Genomic DNA, 23,915 nt, shown 5'->3' on the forward strand with positions numbered 1-23,915 from the left:
CTATTGGATATCCAGAGCTCCTGTGAAGTATTAATCTTAGTCCCGTTTTGCAGCTAGTCAGCAAGAAGAAGAGGTGAAAACAAACATCTCCTGTAGCTGGCACTTTAAATGACCTTTCTTTTTTCCGAAGACACAGACTATCAACTTCCACAGTATCTTTAAGAGCTCCATGATCCTGCAGATCCCAGGCTTACAGTGGTAGCTAAGCACAGCAGACTATCTGTGCACTCATGAATCCAGGCTTAGCCTCTTTGCTTTTGCTGGGGCTCTCTGCTGAGCAAGGTCCTCCTCGCGAAAGCGAGCAAACTGCATCTGGCTCTCCGCATGGATGAAAGCTGCCCACTTTTGGATGTCCAGGCAGGCCACAGGCAGGTCAGTGATACAGCGGAGAGAATACATGAGGGTTTCTGTGCGTGCCAATGCCGTCTCATGACGTACAAGCCAGATGGAAGTACCCCTGCTTGTAAGTCGTTGCTGTGTTTGTAAGCACTTTCTCAGGGTGCTGGCTCAGGCGCTTGGGGAGGTTTAGCTGGGAAGTCACTGCCTCCCGCTCTCCTTTCCCTTCTTACCCCTGCTCATCTGTAGGAGGTGCCCATCCCAGAGCAGGAGTGGCTGAAATGGGTCACTGCCAGGTTTTCTGTCACTGCAGGTTGCAGCATGGCATGTGATACCTTAAACCGCTGCTGCTAAATCCAGCAGGGTTTGTGCATTGGGTGCGGAGGGGTGAGTTCAGGCAGCAGGGTTCCCAGCACCTGGCCATCTGGGTTTGAACAGTCACGCTTTGCATCTCCATCAAATGTTATTAAATCTCATGAGTACTGATAGCGAGGCCTGTGAAAGAGAGGAAGAAAAATATCCCTGTTACACAATTTTTCTTCCAAGTTCAGAAAATGCCTCCAAGCACCCACAGGAAACATAATTTGCCTTTTACGGCTTTTCTTCTTCATTATGAAAAACTTGTTGGAGAAAGGTATTCTGTGTGTGCATATGTCTGTGTGTTTGTGCATTTACAGCTTATATATGCCACCATTTTTAGGCTAGTCTAAAAGCAGGAGGCCCCAGTGCGGTTTCCAAGGGAGCCCACTCTGTTACAAGCCATATGCTGAGCACGATGGTTTCAGAGTAAATAATAAATTAAATGGTTAATTACATATTTACTCTAGTAAAACAAAGAGGCCAAGGGTTTCTTAATAAAAAGGCAGCCGATAAATAGCGAGAGAAAAACACGTATAGAAAAGGACAAAAATATTTGTCTTTAGAGATGCTGGGTTAAGTAATGGAAAGTGGTTTTTGTTTTGTTTTGGGTTTTTTTGTGGACAGCCAGTCTTTTCTCTTTTGTTGCTCTTGTATAACGTTGAGCGAGACAGCATCATCAAGCTAGACTCTTCTAAACTTGATGCCATTGCTTTGGGAATCCAAATAAGCTCAGGTCTCTTGGTGGTGAAATAAACCTGAATAAACACATCTATTTTGGTATCTGTATTTGCATTTGGGACTCTAGGAAGAAATAGAGAAATTCATTATTTCCAAAACGAGGCACAGAAATGCATGTGAAGAGTTCATCTCCCTTCACTGGCCCATACTATGGCTGTTTAAAACCATAAATATAAATGCAGTTGTTAATATCACACTCCCCCCCCATTCCTCACCAAGTGCATGGCCAGCCCCTCTTCTCCCACTAATTGGCAGAAGCTGGGCAGTGCCGTGAAAACCTGCTTTCCCTGTTGCGAGGTAGTGGAGCTAAGCAGCTGGAAGCTGCTTAGCTTGGACCGCAGTGGGGTACCAAGAGGGATGGAGGCCCACACAAGGTTGTGCCAATACTCATCTGTTTAAATGCCTTGTATTTCACTTGGAAACTGCTGATTTTAGCTGGAGTAAAGTCAGATTCAGTGAAAGAGTGCCCACGCTCAGACAGGATTGACAGTCCCATTGCCGTTTTTTTTAGTTTTGATTAATAAATTGAATTATCCATAGCTATGCCAGCGTTCCTGGAATATGAAATGGATGCCATGCCTGAGGGAGTTCTGGACACGGGGCTGATGCTCTGCTTCAGTGAATGTGGTGGCACAGTTCGGTGCAAATGAGGCGCAGAGATTGAGGGCAGTTGTCGCACGGGAGGGAGCAGCTTCACACGGAAGCAGACAGCAGCTCCCTGGGGTCTACCAACTGCTGAGGCAAGGTCTGGTACTAGGAGAGGGAGCAGTTTTGGGGCAGGGTAGTAGCTTTATGTGAAGTGTAGGAGAAAAGGCATCCGAAGGTGTTTTTTGCATCTCAGTGGGTTTTTGCATTGCAGCAGAGAGGCAGTAGGACCCTTCCACTGGAGTTCCTGGACCTATGAGCATGGTGGGCTGCTGACAGCCCACGAATCCCCATGGCAGTCCTTATTGGGCCCATGTCGGCCAGGCTGATTCACTGGGGAGCCTTAACTAAAGCAAGATAGGTGTGGGGTCCCCTCCCTTAAGTCCAACCCACAGGCCAGTCAAGCAGCGGTGGGTGCCTGGTTTTTCGGACTGGACTCCTCTCCACTGCCCAGGCACTGTGGGGCTATGTTGCTGGGGTGAAAGCTTTCACAGAGCTGATACATTCTCATTTGTCTCCTGCAGAAACTCTGTGGCTCCAACTACCCCCTAAGCATTGCCTTCATTGTGGTGAACGAGTTCTGCGAGCGCTTCTCCTACTATGGCATGAAAGGTTTGTGTCCTGTGTCTGGGAAGCGACTTTCCTGTCCTTGAGTTTCTGTACACACTGGCCTGGTGTTCCAGAGCTGTGCTGTATGTGGTCTCAGCTGTCTTTCAAAGTAAATTAGTATTTTGGGATGCAGGTATGAACAGTGTGCTCTAACATTGATGCTACACCTGCTCTGAGCAGAAGTTGGGACTAGAGAGCTCCAAATGTACCTTCCAGTCTAAATTTTTATATGATTCTCTGTCTCAAACCTGGTTTTCCAGTGTATGACGTCTTTCATAGTTGTGTGCAATCAGTGTATTTGGGAATTGAATCACACAGGCACCTAATTTGCAAATAGAAAATGTGTGTAAACAGAACTACAGGTTATGGTAAGATAAGCTAGAAAATATATTTTCCAGCTAAACATAAATGTTTATGAGCAAAGAACGCCTGATACTCATATATCTCATTTTAGCTTTTCCTGTGCCAGGGATTATGAGGAACAGGTATGAAAGCACAGATCTTTCCACAGTAGTGCTCATAGCTGCTAGACAAATCAGTGGTTTTCTTGCCACCATGATGTAGTTTCCTGCTTACCTGCAGAGATACACATTAATTATCTGATGTGATTTGCTTGTTTCCTTTTAGCTGTCCTGACACTATATTTCTTAAGCTTCTTCCACTGGGATGAGAATCTCTCCACCGCTGTGTACCATGCCTTTTCTGCGCTCTGTTATTTCACACCTGTCATTGGAGCCATCATGGCAGACTCATGGCTGGGGAAATACAAGTAAGTGAAGACATGTCTCCAATTCAGACAGCACACATCTACGCCATGCAGCCTGTGCAAGGACAGTGCTGTGTGTGCTTCCAGTTTTGAGCTAGCTCAGTGCAGCAAAGACGCACTTGCGAAGGTCAGCTCCTCTCTGTTAATGGATGAACAGCTGATCTGTTTGCTCATGCTGTTCTGCGCTCCTCTTTTACCCAAGGGCCAATAGGCAACAATGTTGGAACAAATTAAATGTCACAAGCACACTTTTCCTCCACTGTCCTTCCCTACCCACCTTGAGGAAGCTGAGGTGTAGGGTGATTAACACTCAGCTTGCCAAGATCTGCTTCTGAGAAGGATTCAAAGATGAGGAAGCGGTGTCATCCTTTAGATCTCGCAGTTTCAGATGAAATGGCACTAACTATACTATACTTACTTATGCTTTCACAGCGTAGAGAATGTGTGAGCACATCCATTTTTATTCCAGAGAAACCTGGGTTCACTCAAATCATCTCCCTCAGCACATAAGCAGGTAAACTCTCCCTCAGTAAGTTAGGCAATCTTCCCTTACACTGATAAGTTTTGGGGCCATCATCTGCCCCAGAGTGGTGGTGAGCCGCTGGATATAGGACTTTCTTTCTTTGGCACTGTTTGTTAATTGTCTGGGGAGTCTTGGCTGTCAGAGTGATGAAGTGTAGCTGAACCCTTCTCTCTAGGACTAAGCACATCTGGCAGAAGAGTCTCAACAGGAAAAGAACAGCTGCCATATGCCTTTCCAGCAGAAAGTTCTTAAGGAGATATCAATATTCTTTTTTCTTTGTGCTCGATTTTAGTCATTCTCTTGCCCCTTTGAATGAAAAACGTAACAGTGGGGATTTATTGACCTCATTATTTAAGGTCACCTAGCAATGTTCATTGGTATTTGAGGATATCTATCTTACAGCATGATGTTGTGAGAAGGTAAATCCTTATGCAGACTTTTGTGCATTAGGCAGGAGACTTTCCCTGGAGTAATCCCTATGACTTAATGGGAGGTGGCTTTTGCTGTAGTAGCTGGACCTTGGCCAATACCGAGGACAGGATAACAGATTAGAGGGGCTTTTAGGAATGATCTGATGTGGCTCTAAGTTAGCTGTTGCAACCAGTGTTTGGATGTGTCAAGGACCACTTCTGTGCTCAAAGCTCATAGGGCTTCTTCTAGTGTCTCTGTCCTAACAAGTCCTTCCATTCCCTCTGTGTGTGTCATCTGCACATAAATACATAGACATCTCTTAATCCTGAAGGTGATGAAGGAATAGAATACACTCAAGAGCCTGATCCTCCTAGTCAGATTTCTTCTTCTTCCTCACCAAGACATGGGAGGCAGATAGATGAGCTCAGTCCTTCAGAGGTACTTGGGATCTAAAACAGATGTGTAATGGGGAAACCACACTCCTGATTCAGATGTATTAGTCAGGAGGGTTGAATGTGGGCAACGGTCCCTATAGATGCCTTCCAGTCGAGGGATTCACTTAGGGGCATGCTACAAAATGCCAGTTATTAGTAATCTGGAAACTGAGTTGGACCTGAACTCTTCTATTTGCAGCCTTCCATGCATGACAAGACTGGAACATTTTTAGTTTATTCTGCTCAGCAACCTGTGCAAAGAAAGCAGGGGCTATCCCTCCTTAATCTGAACCCATTTGCCTATCTCTTTCTTCCAGTGCACCCAGTGTTGACACAAAAGAGTTATAGCTGCCTGCTATAGCAGTGGCATGAACAAACCAGTTCCTTGTGTGTCTGCCAAGTAGACTTGCCGTATCGGGAAGCACAGGCACACTCTGTTTTCGGATCGTACATCACCCAGCACCTTCAGTCACTGCTGTTTGCTTTCCTCACAGGACGATCATCTACCTCTCCATTGTGTATGTGGTTGGCCATCTGATAAAGTCAGTCGGTGCAATTCCATCCCTAGGCAACCAGGCGGTTCATGTGTAAGTAGCTGTTGAAGCCGCAGCGCTGTAGTAGGTTGTGATGGTAGTTGGTTTACCCGGGACTGTCATTTGTTTCACCTCCATCAGGCCAGCAGTCTGGGGGCTGTGCATGGGTTGCTTTAGTCAGGGAAGGGTTTGGGATATCTGAGTAAGAACAGAAGGGCAGATCTAGAGTGTGAATGCACCAGAAGGAGTTGGAAACCACCACAGAGACTCTAAGCCCTTTGAGATAGGGACCTCCGATCACCTCTCTCTGCTATACCATGCTACTGGAGTTTGGTCTCCTCCATCCAGCCGCCTGCACCAGGCTCATTCCTCCCTCATTTCCTCATCAACATAGCTGCCCAGCTCAGCAAGGTTCCCCTGTATGCATGGAAACACAAAACCGAAGATACATTTTCTGATGTGACAGAGGAAGGGTCTGTCTCTTCCATAGGGTACTACTCTTCTTGCCCTCTAGATTCTGAACTGATAGGCTTGTCAGAGTAGTTTCCCACTGGCATCTCTGAAACCATCAAGCTGTTTTTACCTAGGTGGTCACAGCTCTAAAAATACACACATGCAGGCAGGAGCACATCTCATTTACAGAACAGTTTCCTTTTGTCCCAGACGTGGCCAGTCCTGACACTCCTGTTCCCTACAGATGTAATCTGTTGGGCCAGCAATGGTATTTTGAGGAGCACTGGGAAGTAGAAAGCACCCAAGAATGAGCCTAATTCAAACAGTTTGTCTGCGCTTACCCAGGCTGGAAGGCTACAGGAAAAGGCTTTTTTTTTCTTTTTTTTTTTTCTTTTTCTTTTTCTCAATTGATCTCTGCAATCTTTTGTTCTCATATGAGTGAAAGATAATCCCAGGATCTTTGATCTCTAGTATGTCCATTGGGCCTCAGAACAGCAAGAAACTGACAAAACCAGTTTGGTTAATTGGTAGTGAATGCAGAAATGAGGCTAATTAATTTGTTTTTCGCACTTAGCTGGCTCATCATCACTACCCATGTGCGAAAGACAATGATACCAGAGGAATCATGGTTGGGTGACACTAAAATGCTCTCATAAGCACTGGAAAGGTTCTGCAACGGTGATATTTTTGTTCTTGCATGAAGGATCCTGTCTATGGTTGGTCTGTTTTTGATCGCCCTTGGAACGGGAGGTATCAAGCCCTGTGTCTCTGCATTTGGTGGGGACCAGTTTGAAGAGGAACATGTAAGATTTCTTTTCTTTCCTAAAATCCGCAGTGCCTGCTTACTTTATGAGGATGTTTATGTGATCAAATCCTGTTATACTAGAATAAGGGCCAGTTTGCTAGGAAAAGATGTAGTAAGATGTGAGGTAGGATGGTTTGCATAAGACTTGAGAGAATCTGGATGCTTCAGGAAAGGAAAATGGCAGCAGAACAGGACTGATATTGGGAAGGATAGGTCATAATTGCATCAAATCATCTAAATGTTAATTGGATGTTGGAAAATCTTATATGATGTGTCATGGAACTGTAGCCATTTCTGAACCAGCTTAACAGCACCTTAATGCACTGCAATGGAATACAGCAAATGAAAGAGAAAATTGTATCACCAGCCTATGCTTCCCTGGGAATTTTCCCTCAAATCAGTCATAGTCTGTGTCTTAGATTCCTCAGAAAGAACTGTAGGAAATTCCAGTCTTTTGAAAGTAGTGCTGCTACCAAATCTACCCAGAATGTTTTCTAGATATTCCTGAATGGAAAGTTCTGAAGAGTTGGGAAAATGGTTCTTTTTTAGCTCTGTTTGTGCTCTGCATCGTGTGAATTGTAGTCCAGTTGCTTTGTGTCCTCATTCTCTATCATGAGTGCTTAGCCCTTCACCTGCGCTAATCTCAGACTCCTGTTATGCAGCATAGTGGTTCAACCAAGGATAAGGTAGTGCTTAAAGAAACAAAGCAGGTCAGGAAGTACTAATCCTCAGGCAAAATGCATAATTTTCAAATTGACCTGAAATTAAACACTTAGATTTATGTTGACCTAACAGACAAATAAAAATTTCAGTTTTCTCAATGACAGTATTCAAATCAGCAACTTCTGTGTGTGGCATAAGTCCTTAAATATGTAGAAGGCCACTGCTACAAGAAAGAAAGAAAGTGTTGGGGTCTATGATGAGTAGGCTTAAATTCAAGGAGGATTATTTAGGACTGACAGTAGGAAAAATTTTCCAGAAATAGATCTAGATAAGTACTGGGAAAGATTAGGACCTTTGGGAGATGGAAATTCCCATCAATGGAGGCACTGAAGTAGGACATTAGACTAATGGTCTGTCAGGAAAGGCACTGGTAGAGTTGGACAAGGGATGGCCCCTTGGCCTGGGACAAGGGATGGGAGCCCCGTAGGGCAGTTTGCTGTTTGCCTTTTGCAATGCCCCAGCTTGTAGTCAGCATTTAATGAATGAATAATATAGACTAGAATGTTTATTTTAAAATTTTGGGAAGACTTGTTCTTTCTGCTCATGAACTGTGTGATGCTGAAGTGAAGAAGCTTATGGTTACTAAGGAGTAACAAAACACAGGATGTTTCATGGTCATTTGTTCAAAGCAGGCTTGCTTCTGCAGGCTTGTCCATCCCGTGCTGTCAGTTGGACCCGGTGCTTTAGAGGATGCTGCAGAAGAGGGAGCAGCAATCATCTGGTGGTCACCGGCCTCCCCAGTTGGCACAACTCTGACCAAAAGCAGGCTGGCAGCACAGCACACGCACTCTGCGAATACGCTGCGTGCATACTAGCATGTGGGCATCCTAGCTTGCAGAGCCAACAGTTGTCCCAAAAGGATTCTAACAGGTGTTACAACAGCATTTTCAGAAGTGCTACTTCTATGAATATTAATGATTAATAATGTTTATCCAGCATCTTTCAATTACCACCTAATTACAGTATGATAATGTGTGCCACTTATCTTCAGAGTGTTTTATAGACTTCAGCTAATGAATCTCAGCACTCCAGTCAGGCACATACATATTATTATCCCAAACTTACAACCACAACTGAGTTACAGAGGAAAACCTGAATTGCCTGTGGTTGTGTGGGCCTGGCCCATTCTCCAGCATTCAGACTATACCTCTCCAACGAATTTATCAAATACTAAGGCTCAAACATTCACCTGTGTGTCGCCTTCAAGAAAAACTAATTTAGAGAAGGAAAACTAAAAAGCCTTGTGATAAGGACAATACGTTCTGCTCTATTCATTCTTTTCAGAACAGAAAGTTTTGTATTTTACCATTTCGAAATGACTTGGTCTTTCAGAAGAAAAATGTTTTATGCCATGTGATAGGAAATTTAAGTCTTCAAAATTGGAATAAGAAGTTTTGATTTTGTAAGGAATGAAAGGTTTGGGGCCAACCAGAATATTTCTCCCCTCTGGAGTGGTGTTTGAGAGGACTTACCACGTTTTTTGTCTTCCACTCCAGGTGAAGGGTGAAATAAGTTTTGAAAATTCCCAGTGAAATGAAGCATATGATTCCTCCTTAGTTTTCAGGACACCAATAAACTTCAGCTGAGCCCTTAAGTGCACAGGCTTAGTTGTTCCATCTGGAAACTAGGGATGTGGTAGTTCTATATACAAAATGAATAAATAAATTGCCCCTGCTATTCCCACGTAGAGACAAATTTATGTTTTGAGGTAAATGCACACCATCGGTCTGGTTTTCTTTTAAGTACTTTGAGTGTAATAGTCTTGGATCTGCCACTTTGAGAACAGTACTACTACAAACAATGATGGAGACTGATTCAGCAGGAGGTCAGATAGGGAAAGTAGATTTATCTGCAGGAGATTTCCAAGCATCTTTGTCTATGGGATTAGGAGTCCAAGCTAAAAATGCCTGAACAAAATTATATTTACAATATGTTTATATGAATGCAAAGGCTGCTGTGCATATTAATTAAAGACCAAAGCTGCTTTCAAACAGTGTGATGTGGTGTTTAAGGTACTAAATAGCTTTCTCTTTGTTTCTTTATTTTCCGGTTGCCAAGGAGATCAGGTTTATTGTGTACGGTACCTTTTCTCAAATTAGCTAATCCAAATCATGTTGTTAATGTATGTCTGCTCTAAAGATTAAGAAAATAGGGAGGGAATTCTTTTTTCCAATCAGTGTAATTTGCAAGCTGCTGGGTCATTTTTTTTGTACTCACTTCTGCTTTTCTCTGACCATTTTTTTCCATTACTGAAATCTGAAAATGTGTGAAATAAGATGCTCCAAATTCTTTATGCATCACTACCCTTTTCTCTTACTAGCACATTCTTTTTGGTAGTTGTTGCTCTAGACTTTATTATGTTGAGAGCTGCATACTTGGCTTTTTCTCAGCTCTCAGAAATTCTGAGTTGCGCAGATACAAAGGGTTAGAGATATAGCATGGGAATTTGACTAGAAGAGGGCAGGACTGTGAAGACTCTACTGCACCACCCATGTCAAGCCATGGCAGGGCTACTGTGGGAGTGGGAGAGATTGCTGAGGCTGCTCATTTCTCTAGATTTTCTTATGATGACAAATAAGTAGTCACAAAGGTAGAATGAAGAAGAAAATATACTTTTACTAGCTTAGCAGTAGAAAGTTCCGGGTAATCAAAAGCACTGGTAAGGACAGAAATTGAGTATAAGAGACCCAGTACTGTTTGCTGTTAACCATGCGAACATGCCATAGAGATGATTATTATAAGGCTTATGAATCCTTTAATCCAGGATAAATCATTTACGAGTAATGTATGGATTAGATTGCCTGGGACATGCTAGGAAATAAAATTGTGTAGGAGCCAAAAGCTCAAGTTGATGAGGTCTTCATAACTGTGGTGGGGCTAGGCAAAAAGCCCTTAATCCAAGTGAGGGGACCCCCAGACTCCTTGGTGGGTGGCAGTGGGAGGCAATGGGGCTCTCACCCTCACCTTCCCCGTACCCGCTTCACAAGGGGACATCAAGGAAAGTCCTCCCATCTGCCCATCTTCCCTGCAGTAATCCCCTGTGGTAAGAGGCTTCTTGCCATATGAAGTAGCAATATTTCCTGTTGGCTGCACCATCAGTCACGGGAAGTTTTGTTACATTTTTGGCTCCTAGGCTTCATTCCTTAAGAGCCGTTCTCTTTTAGCTGCCTGCAATTCTTCACATTTTCTCCTGTTTTCTAGCCTTGTGAATATTGTTGTCTCAGGGAGCAGAAGGAAGCAGGACATATTAGGAGAGGGGACAGGACCAGGCCCCTGAGGAGCTTCCTCACACTCAGCTAAGTTAAAGCTTTGCATTCAAATGAAGCTCAGGTCATAGAGATGTGGCTCAAGGTGCTCTAAGGAGCTCTCTGCCAGGCACCAAGCCATGTCCCAAGCAATTTGCCGACTACCTTTACAGGACCTGGTGACAGCTGGGAGCGAACCCTTAAATGCTGGTTTCACTGACTCAGGTGTCCCATAGCTGGTGATACAGATGAGCATGGGGTAGGTCAGGCAGCTTGCTCTTCTGTCCCTACTCTGCTGGCCCACCCAGGCACAGGGAGGAGGTTTAGCACTGTGTATGTGCATGCAACTGTGCATGTATGTCTCCCCCACAAGCAAGGAGAGACTGCTCTCGGTTGAATGCCGCTCCTGCAAAAAGGACCAAACTCTGCATCAAGTTCTTGATTCCTTCCAAATTATGAATTATGGAGGAAGAAGGACGATCAACAGGAATCCTTTGACTGTATGAACTATAATAGGTTACAACATCAGTTAGATTCTGAACTCTCTCTCTTAGAGTTCATCCTTCCATCAGGCTCTTGAATTTGCTCCTGTAGATTTAATTTACCCTATTAGTTTGAGGTTGACTGGCCTCAGCTTGGTAATGTACTGTCTGATGGATACCTCTCATTTGCTGGCACTCTCTCATCTATGCTGTCATTACCAGCTCCTCAAAATACACAGGTTTCTTCTTCTATTTCTACACAGGAGAGGAGGAAAAAAAAAAGAGCTCAGACATAGGAAGAAATGATGAGCTTGTCAAACCGTGCAAAATTGGATTGAATTAGGTGACAGAGGATCTGAATCACGCTACTTGTTCGGAATAAATAAATGCTCTCCTCTCCTTCCAATCTCACAACAGTCTCGAAGCAGTGACTTTTCCTCTGAAATGCCAAAAAGCCCCAAAGCACTTCTCAAATAACGAAAGCCGATTTGTGCGAGCATTTACCATCATCTGAACACAAGCTTGTTTGCTTAACATTTTATACACTGCGTATCAATATTTACCCAGCTTTTCTAACAAGAGAATTGATAGTGTTCAATTTGCAAGCCCAATGCTGTGCATTAGCCGTGACGTTGATATCGTCTTCTCTTGTTTTAGACCTCGGAGAGAAGCAAGTTTTTTTCCATCTTCTATTTATCCATCAATGCTGGAAGTTTGATCTCCACGTTTGTAACTCCTGTATTAAGAGGTCAGTGTTGATTTAGAATAAGACAATAAATTAGCTGCCCTCTGACTACTCTGCTGTGCATAGTTAGGCTCTTATGACAACTGAATGGCAGAAATTACATTATCTGTGGAGTGGCCAGTGTATTGCATTTATGCCTTGTTAATCCTGCCATAGCAGCATAACAGATTTATAGTACTAGCAGACAAGTCACAGAAACTGTATTCCTGGTTATATTTCAAAGCCGGCCTGAACTGTAGAATTAAAATATGAAAGGTGGAAGGACCTATATGGTCATCTAATCGTCCCCATTGCCAGTGAAGGATTATTCCCCCGTCTTGCCTGCAGGTAGCCTGTGGATGGGAACTGACCTCTGCTGTCCTGTGCAGGTGTCAGGGCTGAAAAACTTAGCAGGACTGGTTCTGAAGTCCTACCTTCTCCCTCCCACAGGGTGCTGCTGACTTCTGGAGGGCTCTGTCCTGGCACCTAGGCGTGTCTGCGTGGGTCTGCTCGCAAGATTGCAGCCCTGAGCAACTAGCCTTGAAGACAAAGCACAGGCCTATGCCCCACTTAAGACCTACTTTACATTCTAGCCAGCTTGCACAACCCCTTTTAGTCCCCGAGTCTTGCTGCAGTTACTTCATTGTATCACAGCGCCTAGAAGCCAAGGGGATTGGCACGCTTTAAATACAGACACAGAGGCAAAGTAGCAGGCCATAGGCGATGGGGATGAGGACAGGGACAAGGTAGCCTTCACACTTAGTAGCAATATTTTTCATTCCGTCCCGTGGCCTCCAGGAAGCTTTCTTTGTTCAGAGTGGTTATTTTAACAGGCCGTTCATTTCACAAGGCTGTGGGCAATTGTGCTTGTCTCATATTTACACCATGCATACAGGCAAAGACAAATGCTGTATCTCGTGCTCTTTCTCTCACTGGTGTCCCCAGGTCAGCATTCTGTTGGGAAGGGGCTTTTGCTCAGTGTAGTCAGTGGGCAGATGAAAATCCAGTCCCCTTTGAACATCAAAACCTGTGCCAATATAGCCTAGCAATAAACTAGTTGCAACATGGAAATGAGGTGGAGAGGATGGGGAAAGAGTAAAATTTCTGCTGAGCGTGAAAGCTTTTCTTGGAAGAGCAAGAAATGCAGTTCATAGACATTTGGCAGAAACGTGGAATATATACTTTTAGGTGGAGAAGTCCAACAACTCATTTTGCATGTCAAAAGTTCAATGTGCCCATAATGTCTCGCTGCCAGCTTTGTTGGATTTCAGCTAATTTGCTGAAAATAAATAAATAAATGCTGTGCACACACACAGCTATGCAGCTGACCATGACTGCCCAGGGACAACAAACAGGAACAACTGAAGGCTTCATGGGTTGGTTTCCTGTTAACTATGTTGGCTTATTTTAGCCATTTTGTTATTACTCCATGCAAGAATGCAGTAATTTGTAGCCACTGTCATACAAACACAGTCCCCACTGCTGGCTTGCTGTTTGCAACTGGACTTCTAAATTCACATGGTATGAGAACTGACCTGGTCCAAGAGGCGCAGGGTTTTGGTGAACCATAGCTCAGATCGATCAAAGCCATGCTGTAAAAAACTTGGCTTGCTGATGGGTTTTTGCAAGACCTGACATTTGGAGCAGGTTGCCTCTAATGAGATTGAGAAGGGTGGTGAGAAAGGGAAATGGAGTTTTAAGATAATCCTGTGCTTCCCACTTACATAGTAGGGATATTGGATTCCACTTTGTCCACTGTAGGTTGCTATGAAATCAGATTCAGGTTTTTAGCTCAATAACTCATGTAGCTGGCACAAATAATGTGGAAACACAGTACTGGTTATTTAGATCTAGGCAAATACAGAATAGCTTCAGGTTATTTTAAATGTTGCGGGTTTTTTTCCCAATTACAGTTCCTACTACTTCTTTCTACCTATTTGTCTGCCTCCTCCCTTCTACCATTCTCATCAATATCCCATTATCAGCTGCTTTTGCTGGCAGACATTAACCCTGCTTCCAAATTGTCTTCATTAAGGAGGACAGCTGTTTCAAGGAGATTCAATTCACAGTGTCAAGCACCAGCAAAGAAGATTTAAAGGCGGGGAAGTGACTGATTTAGGGGAAGGAAATCAAAGGCCCTGGTAACATAAGTCTGACTGTAATGAGGTGCTTTTATTTCTGACTTCTTTTTCAGGGGATGTGAAATGTTTTGGAGAGGATTGTTATGCACTGGCTTTTGGTGTCCCAGCAGCACTGATGGTGTTGGCACTTGGTGAGTGGAAACAATAATGCTTGTAATAGGAGTTACCATTTTTGAGTCCACGGATAGATGAGAAAATGCACAAATTCACTAGCTCTGGATGGATACTGTGATGGGAAACTCAAGGGTTCAAGGTCATCCAACAATTCCACAGTTCAGAACAGCAAGCAAAACTACTAGTTCACTTAGTGGTGGGCAGACCATGGTTTTACTGCAATCCTTTTATCATGATACTGATGAGAGGGTGGTCTGGTGGATGTTTCACAATACAATTGCCTGGCTCTATAAGGCAAAGGGAGGCACCAAAATGATTCTCCTGATGGCTTGCAGCTTTGCCTATGAGCAGGCTTGGCCTTTGAACTGCAATCTGAGCAGCCCTCAGAGTTCCCCAGCTTATAGAAGAGAAGCTTAGTATGCCACTTCTAACCTTTCCACAGGCTCTTTGAAGCTTGGGGCCATCTTTAATGGCTCACACTTTTGCTTCAGAATCTATGCACCACAGAAATTGCAGAAGGAGCTGAATGAGATGTTACTTTATTCTGAGCTGTCTCACTCTGCTTGGCTGAAGTAATTCCCACAATTACAGTGACAACTTATTATTATGTTGCAATAAAAAAACGTTATTGTCCAAGTGTCAGGAGGCGACCGCAATCACCCTGCTTCCTAAAGCTTGCATCTTAGCCCCATTAATGTACTTGTCAAGATTTCTTCTTCAACCCTTATAAAATACTCAGCGATTTCCACATTCTTACTGTTATTCCTTGGTATCCAATATAGAGGACACCCCATTAACTTTAGTTTCACAGTTGCAAGCTACTGAGGGGAGCAGTCCCCTTATTATGCTGCATTTGAGAGGTTTTGACACAGCATAGGGTGACTTCTCATTCAGCTTGTTAGCTTAATTGAGAGACCAAGCAATTGTGTGATTTTACCACAGCATCTGTGATTTGAAAAGTTTGTCCCCCAGAGAATGTGAATGTTGCTCTCTTCCCTCAAACTTCCATCAGAAAGAAGAATCAGGACACTGGAGAAATGTCGTCAGGCCACAACTAACGTTACAGCAATTATTTTCAAAAAAGTGCATGGTCACGGGCCTGAGAAGCTTCTCTTTTCCCCTGTGGCCTCTTCCTATCAGTTTAAGGCAGCACAGGCTCCTCTGCACCATTGTGTGATGAATGTTTCTAGCAGAGTAGTAGTTGCCCAGGGGAAAATGGACGTGTAAATATTGCAGTTTCGGTGAGGGCATCAATCGAAATGTGCTTTTGTCTAGTGTCCTGCTGCCAGATTCCACAGCCTGCCCGGCAAAGCAGCTCTGTGTTCTTTTTGTAATATGCTAAAATGCTCTTGGAAGTGATATATTTGACTATGTGAGCTGCGTGCAGAACTGGAGAAAATAAATACCTTTTCAGCCCTGACTAGCCCTCTCCCCATGATGATGGAAAACAAGGATAGATTTAGAGGCAGAATGGAAATCTTATAGAGCAAGATTTTCTGGACCACTTCAGTTTCTGAAAGATGGGGGAAGATTGATACTATTAAATTCCAAATGCCTAACCTAATGCAGGAACCTCAGCTCCCAAAGGAGTGAATGGCATTGCCAGAAGGTATTTCAGCAAACCTAATGAATCACCTTTTAGAGGCACCAACAGGTCTGCAGGGAGATGCTAAAAATTAGGTAGTGCAACTACCCACTCCTGGGTGACTTCGGACAAGTGTCTTTCAGTGTAGCTCACCTAAAGTGACTTCAGAGGTCTCTCTGACAGTTCTGCAAGTCAAAACTGGATGCGAGGGGTCTTCATGGTCAGAAAAGAGAAATGGTGAGTTCCCTGCAGTGTCCCAGGCCTCCTGTGTTGGGACAGAGGTGCCTGCTTTTCTCCACTGGCGGTGGACTGACCCAGACAATTGGGTTAGTTTAAAAAGTTGAGGTTGGTTTGGTATATGGATTTCATGCTCAGCTTTTATTGTGCTTCTTCCTGCTAACGTCTTTGGAATTGCAATATGCTCAGAGGCTCTCAAAGAGCAGGACAAATGATATGTAATCAGATAGCCCCATCGCTGACAGGATTTTGAAGCCTCAGTCCAATATTCTTTGTGATTTGAGGGAGAAAACCAAGACAAAACAATATCTTAAATTGTGTATTCCTTCATGGAAACCATAAATGGAGGTAATTTCTGTTAACACCAGTGTGTGATGCAGTGATCTTTGTGGCAGTTTCCATTGAAATGTGTGTGAGATGCAAGTACACAGAGCCCGCGTTGGATCTGGATTAATCCTCACACAGTTGCAATGAGTCAGGGCTGATTTCCAACATCAAGTGCAGCAATTCAATGTGGATTGTATTTTAAGTTTAGCCTACAAAAAGCATAGGTGGAGGGAATTTTCAAAGCTTTGATTCCCAGCATGAATCAGATGTGGAGGTGCCTGTTGTGCCAGAGCAGATCATGAGAAGATGACAGTGACTCCTAGGGGTCACACTGCCTCTTGTAGGATGTGGCATTTTCTTCCATCTGAAGGCATTAAAGGAGTCCTGTATATTTATTTTGTTAAAAGTGCAATCCTGTAAGCCCCAAGGGCAGAGGATTTCTGTTGAATACAGGGGCGGGGGATCCTTCCCAGAAGCCAGTGCAGGACTGAGCCTCAGTCATGTGAATTCCCATTTGGATTATAATATTTTTCAGTTGTGTTCATTGCTGGAAGTGGACTGTACAGAAAAACGCCACCACAAGGAAACATCTTACTGGAAGTGTGCAAATGCATTGGTGTAAGTGTGTGCCATTCTCTCTTTTTCATGCATGACTGAGGTTGCAGGTCAGAAAAGTGCAAAGGGAAAGGGGAGGTGACATTTGGAGCTCTTCTGTATACTGCTTCTGTTTATCTTGCTGATGACCTGTAAGGAATAAGAAACACATTTAGGTCCTAGTTTGTTCTTTCAACATTTCAATTGTTTTTCCTTAGCTTCATGAACTGTTCAGTTGATGTCAGTAGAACCACTAGTGGCAGGTGCTGGTGGAGACTGAACTGAAAGGAAAATTCAGAAACTCACAGAATATCAGATATATGACTCAATTTTTTTCAGCTGAATAATTTTGCTGAAGTTTATCAGTTCAGCAGACAGTAATAGTACGCATTCATATTATGCACATTCAGCATGTTCATGTAAATGCAAGAGACACCTGCTGAAGTTGCATTATAGCCTTATCAATTATTTTTCATAGTGTGTGAGCTGAATATAGTATGTGGAAAAAATACTCTCTTATGGATAATGATGTTTCTTGTTCAGGAAGCTGTTGCTAACAACAGATGTTTTCATTTTACCTAGGTCAATCCTAGTGACAGATTTACCTTGGGGAAACAGGCCAGATCTTAAAGATAGGATTTCTAAATGAGGTCTGCCCCTCTTTTTGCCAGGATGGCTGTGTTCTGTGAGTGGAGCACACAGCATAAACAAACAAGTTACAAATTCGGTGTCACTGATTTCTCCTCCAGTGAGAAACCAACTTGAAAGCTGGTCTAGGAGTGAATGAGGCATGGGCTGCACCAGGAATATGCAAAGAAAGGTCTACAGAACAAGAAGGGAGTGAGAGTTCTGGTTTTGACATTGCTTTGGTTAATGAGGCATTTCCTTCCCAGCACAGTGGTCAATCCGACAGGTGCTTTTTGGAAAAGAACTGAAGAAATTATGTTTAAACCTTTATCATGTAACAGGTTTTATATCAAGCATGAAACAGTCTTTGGGGGCTAGTGTCAGATTTGTGTCTGAAAGACAAGCCCGTGAGGTAGTTCATTCCCACATCGTACCTTTAATCAACCAATGTCACAGAAACTTCCCTGCAGATAATCGGTCATAAAGCATCCAATCCTAGATTTTGGAAGTGTCCAGCAAAATCCCTGCAATTTACTGGCACTGCTTACATTTGGGGATGGGGAGGGCAGCCTTGAGTTGGGAATGTGACAGGTATGCTACAAGGGAGTTACTCACCTGTTTTTCTCCCTAGTTTGCTATTAAAAACCGGCTGAAAAACCGCTCCCGTCAGATTCCAAAGAGAGATCACTGGCTAGACTGGGCATCAGAAAAATACTCGGTAAGTGAGGCTCTACTTGGCAGGTTGGGAGGGGGAAGGGGGGAGACAGGCAGACAGACAGGGGAGACAGTAAGACTGGCCTGGCCACACCACTCCTCACATGCACTGGGCTCTCATTTGTCTTGTCCCTTCCCACATCTGTACTCTCCTGACCCTTAATGGACAGTTTAGGTGCTGCACTGAAATGCAGAAATGCAAATGTGTCCAATATGACGAATAAGTGCAATGAATAACTGCTATGCAGAAAGAAATAGGAGCTCTCGTGCTTTTTGGCTTGAATCACCTGTTGGCTTTCCACCCCCATCTTACCTTTTTGCCTGTTCCCTTTATAGAAACAGCTGATTGGGGAGGTTAAAATGGTGACACGCGTTCTCTTCCTCTTCATACCGCTGCCAATGTTCTGGGCCCTGTTTGATCAACAGGTACAGTACAATGCGTTGCAGGTCTGCCTGCTGGCCTGGGTTTGCACCCTTGTCCTTCCAGGGTAACACCAAAGCATCCTGGGGACACAGAGCACCACGCTACCAGGTGTCCAGGGGCTTGCTAAGGCAGTACCCACCATCACTGCTGGCCATCCCTTCGCAGTCCTGCCAGGTGTCTGGCACAGGAGGGTGAGAAGGAAGAATGTGCCCTGCCTATTGGCAGGTGTTACAGGGAAGGGAAGAAATAGATGGGAAATAAGATCTCCAGCACTGTCATCTTCTCTGTCCCCATGTTTTCTAGTCCCATAGGACATCTTGAAGGCTTCACAGCTGTCTGTTTTCTCCTTAGGGATCCAGGTGGACTTTGCAAGCCACAAAAATGAATGCTGATTTTGTAAGTACTTAATGTCACCAGGGCTGGTAAGACTAGTAGTAACATCATTGCTCTTGCTTTTTAACCAGAGTCTTGCAGTACTAAGAGCATCTGCTTGATGAGTCTGGATGAGTTGCACTTTTGGTGTTTAGAAGTGAGAGGCTCTGTGCAGCCATGTTCAATTCATCACAGCACATCCTGGCAAGGATCGAGGGCTGGGGAGCCATCAGCAGCTTGCAAGGTCAGGAGTACTGACCTACTGGCAACCGGTCGCTCTGTGACCTTGAGCAGGTAGCGTTTCTAGCCTACTACCCCCACTGAAGACAGAGAAGTCAGGCGAAGTTCACACAGCCCTTGTAAGGTGTAACTAGAGCTATCGTAGTTGTATATTTCTGCTCTGGCTTACTTGGTGATATATTAATGAAGCCTCTCAAAACCATCAGGAATCTTGCGCATAGGGTAGAGATGTGATGAGGATTAATTAGTTAGTAGCCATAAAGCTCTTCAAAGATTTGAACAGCAAATGGTGCAGGGTGCAGTGGCAGATAAATGTGGATCAGCTATCTGCCTAAAGATGCCACCATACAGGGCTGGTTTCCAGACGTATATGTTTTAACAGGCCATCTAGATCTTACCTGTGGATGCTCACATCAGAATTTAGGATTATAAATGCCCATGTTCCAGTTTAAAATTGACTTAAAGCCCAAAATTTGAGTCCTTCTGTGTCACTCCTGTTAAAAATTGGGCTTTCAGCATGTGATACTCATTAGGCTTAATTAATTCAAATGAGGCATGAAAAAGACTACACCTTGGGTAATATTTATCCACCTCAGAAAGACAAAACAATGAAAGTTCATGCAGTCTTTGTGATGTGTATCTAAAAACTTTTTTTCTGCTGTTTTGCTCACATGCACTTAGTGATCCATTAGCAGAAGATCTAAGAATCACCAGGTGTCACTTATTAAACTCTCCCTGGTGGAGAAGGACATATTCAGGGCTTTTTTGTCACACCAACTTGAACAGATTTTTGGCTTGTGTTTCAGCCTCATCCACTCTCCACTAGTGAGTTGTCCCAATTCATGAAGGTGAGAATTAACAGCAACATTGGGGTGATCTGACCATTAGGTTTGTTGGAGTTCATGTTTGTAATATTCCATGCTTTTCCCTTCTGCAGATAAAGGGCTTAGCTAGGAAGTCTGGAGTTAAACAGGGAATGATTCAGTGCAAGATGAAATATTTGCAGGCTTGTTTCCTAATGGCACATTTGTATAGTGTGCACACAGTAGCAGGGGGGGATATTTGCCTGGTATTTTTAATTGTAAGTCTCCTTTGCTTTGACCAGTGGTTTCTACTCTCTCAGGAGGCAGCTGCCAGCAGAGACAAGCAGTCATTCTAGATTCAGCTCAGGACAAGCCTGGCAGACAGGAGACAAACCCCCACAGCGCTTTCTTGGAAAGATATTACTTCCTTCCTAATCTTTCCCCCTCTTCTCTTCATCTTAATTTCAAATGAAGAGCATTGCGTGGAGTTCAGACAAACACCAGCCCCTCCCTGGGGACATCTTATCAGTCCCTTGTGGGGACTGGGATCCCTCTGTCCATCCCTGTTGACCTTGCCCGATTGTGGGGGCTGGGTACAGTGATGCAAGGGTGAGGCACCTCTTATAGCCTTGAGGACTCTTGGCTCAAACTGAGAAGTCACAGTTGACCAAAGCTCATTAGGTGCCCTCGGCAGAGGGAGGGAGGAAAGAGGTGTTTGTGCAGCCCACTGGCTCAGGGATGGTCTTTTGTTATCCTTTTGGGGTGCTTGGGAGAAACGCCAACAGAGCTCAGAGGGTCCTGAAGCTTGAGAGCACTCACTTGTAGGGTTTGGGCTTTTCCCATTACGGAAGCAGGGAGAGAGGAAGCTCTAAGCCCAAATCCCAACTTGGGCACTAACATGCCCATTCCTCCCCACTCACCTAGTTCATGGCGCAGCCAGTCTGAAAGATGGGTCTCAGTACCTGTCATAGGCTGTGTCCCAGCTGCCATATATCAAGGACTGAGTGTAGCTTCCTTCTGCAAAACGATTCTTATTAAACACTGCGTCCTTAGACGGCAAGTGTCAAGAGCGCAGTATCAGCTGCTAAAGCCAACATAAAGCATTTGAGGAAACCACCTTTGCTAAGGCCTCTACTGGACCGGTTGCTTATTTGCCATATGCACTGTTATATTATGGTGTTTATGAATCACTTGGAATATCTTTTTGTTTCAGGGAATATATGTCCTTCAGCCTGACCAAATGCAGGTAAACAATACTATAGGGTAGAAAACAACCCTTAGAAATGTATTTTCTTTTTCTCTCTCATTTTTATTTTTCTCATGGGACCAGTGGCCTTTCTCTGCTCCTTTTGAAGGTAATAGCACTGCTCCTTCTGACTGCTGTGGTGTGGACTGTGCCTTATTGCTCACTAGCTGTTTTGCAAGCTTAGTCTTGGGGTTCAGAAGACCCCAAGGATGTCCTAACACAGAGGTTGAATCCTGCAGAATAGTGCAGAGGTGTGGGGAGACATGCCACCATAATAGTTCTTGAAGCAACGCTGGCATGTGGAGGATACAAGCTGTGTCTCCTTTTAACATGCCCCTGCGCTGGGATGAGCATTGTACGTGAAATACGTTTCCTTCCTCCCTTTCTGCAGGGCAGATTAAAATGTGAAGGCTCCAAGACTGTGCCGTGTTGTCACAGTTGATTACAATTCTTATGCTGAACAGCTCTGGAGAAATTAAAAGCTGTTCTGTTCCCTGAAATCTTCCTTCAAAACTGAAACAGCATTTCTCTCTGCTTGTTCTCCGTCACTCTCTATTTTCTTGCTCTGCCACTGCTGGCTGACAGACAAGCTCTGCCCCTCCCAGGAGAAATGTAGTTCCTGGGGTATTACCAAGCTGTGTGGAAGTGCGAGAAATTGCCCATCTCACAGAATAGTGCCTGTTCCTCTGGGATTTTGCTGAAGTCCCAAGATGTTTCCATTATTGCTGATTTGTTGTAAGGTCCCACCACAGCACCGAAGGTCACCTGCCTCTATTGTCAGTGGGTTTTGTACTCTTTAAAAACATAATGCTTCAGTTCTCTATTCAGGAAAACTGGACCAGTGATGCTTGCTTACCTCTTGGAGGGGAGGATATGAAAAAAATGTATTCGTGCCTGTGAAAACTAAATAGCAGAAGCTGTCGAAGTGCAAACTATGATTATATTTTAAAAGGAGGTTTTTAAGTGTTTGTTCATGTCCTTTCTGTAATGGAATTATTTCTGGAGGACAGTGCTTTATGAGTTTAATTACTGAAAGTTGCTTTCTAGTCACTAAACTCCCATTCTTTTGTATTGCAGTTCTTAAATCCGCTTCTTATTCTTGTCTTCATCCCAATTTTTGACCTTGGGCTCTACCCCCTGATAAACATGTGCAAATTTAATTTCACGTAAGTACATGGGGACAATGCAGATGCCTCAGTGCTTTTTCTTTTGCAGCAAGTGTGCAGAATAGCTTTTAAGGATGAGAAACACAAATTTCCATTCACCCTTCCCAGTACTTGCCTCTACTTCAGCCCCAAGAGGCAGCGTCACCCTCTTCCATAGGCCCTGGAAATTCCGGAGGGGAAAATTCAGTGATGTTGGATTCTGTTCTGTACAGATTTTCCCTGAAAGCAGGTACGAACAGTCCCTCTTTGAATTTGATCAACATGTTCTTCACCTTATCTCTTATATCACCACTAAATAATTCCCTCCCTGAAAGATCCCTGTAGGGCCAAATTCACTGTCCCATGTGGGCTACATGTGGTGGTGTGAAAGCAGATTCCACACTAGGATCTGAGCCAGTGAGGGAATTTCCATATATCCCAAGCATTTTATCACTAGTCTATGTTAGCAAGAAGTGCTGTGCAATAGGAGCAGACCTCCAGGTTGGTTCAGAGACCCACTTTATGCATTTTGGGGGATTTTACTTCAGTGTATCTGTAGTCTGCCTCTGTGGACTGATGCCCTTTAGCAGTTGGGAGTATGTTATGTGCCCTCACGGAGTGCCTCTGCCAGTGCAGTTTCAGCTGAAAGAAACCAAGTTTCCATGCTCCAGCACCACTTTTCAACGTGAACCACAGCGTGGGAAGGGACGATGAGTGGGAGATTGGCTTAAAAAGCATGTTCCTAATCCAAATTGAAATGCTGGATAGACAAAACCACATAAAATGGGGATGGAAGGAGCCTCAGAAGCCTACCCCTTCACCCTGCTGATCCTTTCCCATCATGCTGAATTACTTGCACCTAAAGGCATATCAAAGACGTTGTTCAGCCCTGTGATGGTGCCCTTTGGAGGACACACATCAGAAACTGTGCTTCTCCATGCTACCTCAGTGTGAGCCCGTGCCCTGGACTGAGCCCCGACTCCACAGAAAACTTCCTGCCTGATGACCAGTTCACAGACTAGTTCACCCAGCAACACAAACCCATGCACCGGTCAGGACTGAATGCCATGCTGTTTCTGTCCCCTGGAGGTGGGATACTAACAGGTTCCTATCCAGTTTAGTTGTAGAAGTGGCTGTGGAAACACTGTATCCTGCAGGGTGTTAGCCTATGTGGCTGCAAAAGTTTGTGCTACAAAATCCCAATGCAGCATTGAAGATCAAAACCATTTTTTTATTACAAGATGCAAGCAGTAAATATTTTCTTATCCCAGGGCATGTAACTGAGGGACAGAATTTGGGTTCCTAATCTGGATTTCCCATAGCCCAGTCAATCTGGAATGTGAATCCAGACCATTACAAAGGGTGGAGACCACTGAATCTAGAACCAGATTTGTTTAAAATCTCAACAACACAATAGTCGGTTTGGACCTGCCATTCTGCACCTATTTTATTCTGCTTTATATCAGATTGTCTTATGTGACTCTGGTAGAGTTGCACTAGTTTTGCTCTGAGTTCAGAAGCAAGCTCTTCATTCTCTAGAAATGTAAATGTATTGGCAT

The 23,915-nt window shown here is 44.1% G+C and overlaps 1 protein-coding gene across 3 annotated transcripts in view; it reads left to right on the plus strand.

Moving 5' to 3' along the window:
- The window catches only part of SLC15A2 (solute carrier family 15 member 2), a 55,646-nt gene that overhangs the window by 16,142 nt on the left and 15,589 nt on the right, over positions 1-23,915 (plus strand). For all 3 annotated transcript variants that reach the window (XM_076342966.1, XM_076342967.1, XM_076342965.1), the window contains 12 exons: positions 2,604-2,691; positions 3,316-3,457; positions 5,317-5,409; positions 6,512-6,611; positions 11,721-11,811; positions 13,982-14,059; positions 16,727-16,809; positions 18,044-18,130; positions 18,463-18,552; positions 18,902-18,946; positions 21,179-21,211; positions 22,289-22,377. In XM_076342966.1, the coding sequence (XP_076199081.1) occupies positions 2,604-2,691; positions 3,316-3,457; positions 5,317-5,409; positions 6,512-6,611; positions 11,721-11,811; positions 13,982-14,059; positions 16,727-16,809; positions 18,044-18,130; positions 18,463-18,552; positions 18,902-18,946; positions 21,179-21,211; positions 22,289-22,377 (1,019 nt within the window). The remainder of the gene's footprint in view (positions 1-2,603; positions 2,692-3,315; positions 3,458-5,316; positions 5,410-6,511; positions 6,612-11,720; positions 11,812-13,981; positions 14,060-16,726; positions 16,810-18,043; positions 18,131-18,462; positions 18,553-18,901; positions 18,947-21,178; positions 21,212-22,288; positions 22,378-23,915) is intronic.

This window comes from Aptenodytes patagonicus, chromosome 6 (assembly GCF_965638725.1).
Source record: "Aptenodytes patagonicus chromosome 6, bAptPat1.pri.cur, whole genome shotgun sequence".
NCBI classification, from domain to species: domain Eukaryota; kingdom Metazoa; phylum Chordata; class Aves; order Sphenisciformes; family Spheniscidae; genus Aptenodytes; species Aptenodytes patagonicus.